This window comes from Penaeus japonicus, unplaced genomic scaffold (assembly GCF_977035675.1).
Source record: "Penaeus japonicus unplaced genomic scaffold, GWHDUDI00000001_assembly GWHDUDI00000041, whole genome shotgun sequence".
NCBI lineage: Eukaryota > Metazoa > Arthropoda > Malacostraca > Decapoda > Penaeidae > Penaeus > Penaeus japonicus.
Window position 1 is genome coordinate 9,130,912 of NW_028234443.1, and position 2,500 is coordinate 9,133,411.

At 32.2% G+C, this 2,500-nt stretch overlaps 1 protein-coding gene across 1 annotated transcript in view; it reads left to right on the plus strand.

The window, feature by feature from the left end:
* The window catches only part of LOC147466776 (cell adhesion molecule Dscam2-like), a 36,111-nt gene that overhangs the window by 26,713 nt on the left and 6,898 nt on the right, over positions 1–2,500 (plus strand). The window contains exons 15-16 of the mRNA XM_086534417.1: positions 1–43; positions 2,208–2,341. The exon at positions 1–43 is cut by the window's left edge and continues 128 nt beyond it. Coding sequence (XP_086390543.1) covers positions 1–43; positions 2,208–2,341 — 177 coding nt within the window. The remainder of the gene's footprint in view (positions 44–2,207; positions 2,342–2,500) is intronic.

The window sequence follows — 2,500 nt, forward strand, 5'->3', positions numbered from 1 at the left end:
CCCTCCCCGATCCATGACGTCAACGCCCTGGAACGCATACCAGGTATTACTGCCGCAGGTACCTTGATCATTGTAATCCCACCTTGTCTTAATTTTGCGTCTTGTTATTGGCTCGCTGTTTTTATGGCTGTGGTTTGTTCGATCTGGTGTGTTTTTCGATAGTGCAGGACATGTTTTATTATTATAATTATGATGATTATGATGATTATGATAATACTGATAATGGTGATTATGATTAAACTGATAATTATGCCACTAATGAGGATGGTGGTAATAATCATAATGATAAAATGAATAGTCAGAATGATAAAATGATATTAATGGTGATAATAGTAATAATGATAATAATGATAATAGCAAGCATGATAATAAGAGAAATGATAATAATGAGGATGATTAAAAAATATGATAATGATAATAATAGTAATGGTAATTATGATAATAATGAAGACAACAATAATAATGATACTTATGATGATAATGATAGTCATAACAATGATAACAGTAGTTATTATCCTTATTTTATTAATCATCGTTATCATTGTTTAATTAATCATCATTATCATTATCATTTTTGTCATTATTATTATCATAATTATCATTATTATCATTGCTGTTGTTATTGATATAATTGTTATTGTTATTATAATCATTATTATTATTGTTATCCTAATCACATATATTTCTTCAGTCTAATTAAACTCTCTCTCTCTCTCTCTCTCTCTCTCTCTCTCTCTCTCTCTCTCTCTCTCTCTCTCTCTCTCTCTCTCTCTCTCTCTCTCTCTCTCTCTCTCTCCCCCTCTCTCTCTCTCTCCCTGCCTTCTATCTCTCTCTCAACAACAAAAGTAATGATAGTATGATAATGGTAATAATAATAATCATCATCATGACCATTATATATATATATATATATATATATATATATTTATATAGATTTATTTATATATATATATATATATATATAAATGTGTGTCTGTGTGCGTCTGTATCTGTCTGTCTGTCTGTCTTAGTTCATGTATATATTTGAGCTCCCCTTAAACCGCGTTTCATAGAAAACTTAACAAATCTTTCAAAGAAAACAAAATATTTACGGGGACACTGATCCATGATATTCCTACCTTTTATTTGTTTTATGCAAGCATATCAGTGTTGTCTTTTCTTTGTTGTCTTAAAATGAGATGTTGTAATCATGAGTGATGAAATTGACATTATTTACTAAATTTGTTAGTCATTAACTTAAATGTAATGCCACTGAAATGATTCTGTGTGTCGTATATCATTGAAATGTCTCTATTATGCGATTTTTTTCTACCGAGGTCTTTGATATGAATAACAGAAGTTCACATATTTTCTGCTGTTTTTTTCTTTGAATATGATTTTTTTTTTTTTCAAGTGGTTGAATAGATTTTGATATTTGTTTTTCTTATTTATTTATTTATTTGATTATTTATTCATTTACGCTCATTCACAAACTTCAGTGATAATAAAGTTGAAATTATATACAAGACACTTAAGGCTGAGAAAAAAGAAAGGAAAGATACTGAGTACTTATGTTTACCCTGTATGTTCTCTACCCTGGTCTCTTTCTTTCTTGTCTACCTGTACCTTCCCCTTTGTTCTTATTAGTTGCATTACATTTCCCAAAACATCATTTATTGTAGAATAGTAGAAAACGAATGTTATATTAGATAGGATATTGGGAAACATGATCTATATCTGTACTTTTATATATCTAGCATGTGATAGTCGGATACTTCTAGAAATTTATATCGCTGCGGTATAGGGACGTATGTGTGTACATTACGTTATCATTAATAGAAGAAAAATAATGTATATGTAAAAAAACAAACTCTGAAGCAAACGTATTGCCAAAGAAGGATAAACAACATTGCATAGAATTGTTATGATATACATGTCAAAAGTTTGAGATATTGTTCCTTAAAGATTATATGACATTAGGCAGAAATGTTTAACATGCATATCGAAAGGTGTTTGAAATACTTTTCCTTGATTCTCTTTTCACTGACGAAGCATTCACACTATACGAAATCTACTACTCGCTACTAAAAACAGAAAAATAATGAAACATGAACCAAACCTAAATAGGATAAGACAAAACAAATATTCGTAATATTACAAAGGAAACAATCTCATCGCACATAAAACAAAGGTTCTACACAAACCATATCCTTTCCACTTTTTTTTAGAATATGCTGAGGACATATACCCTTACGCGACTTTCCAAATCCAGCGGCAAGAAGACACACTCTCAACGCACTTCCAGACTTTTGTCTACCAGGACCCCCGCCGGGCCACCGTCGAGACACTCGCCTACAGGAAGGTAAGTCAAAGGGAAAAGGAGGGAAAGGTATGTAGGGAGGGAGGGTAAAGGGTAGAGCGAAAGGAATGGAGGGAGGGAGGGTGGGAGGGTAATGCGTAGAGGTTGGGAAGAATGGGAGGGAAAATGTGGTGAGGAAGAGGGTGGGAGGGAGAGGAATAG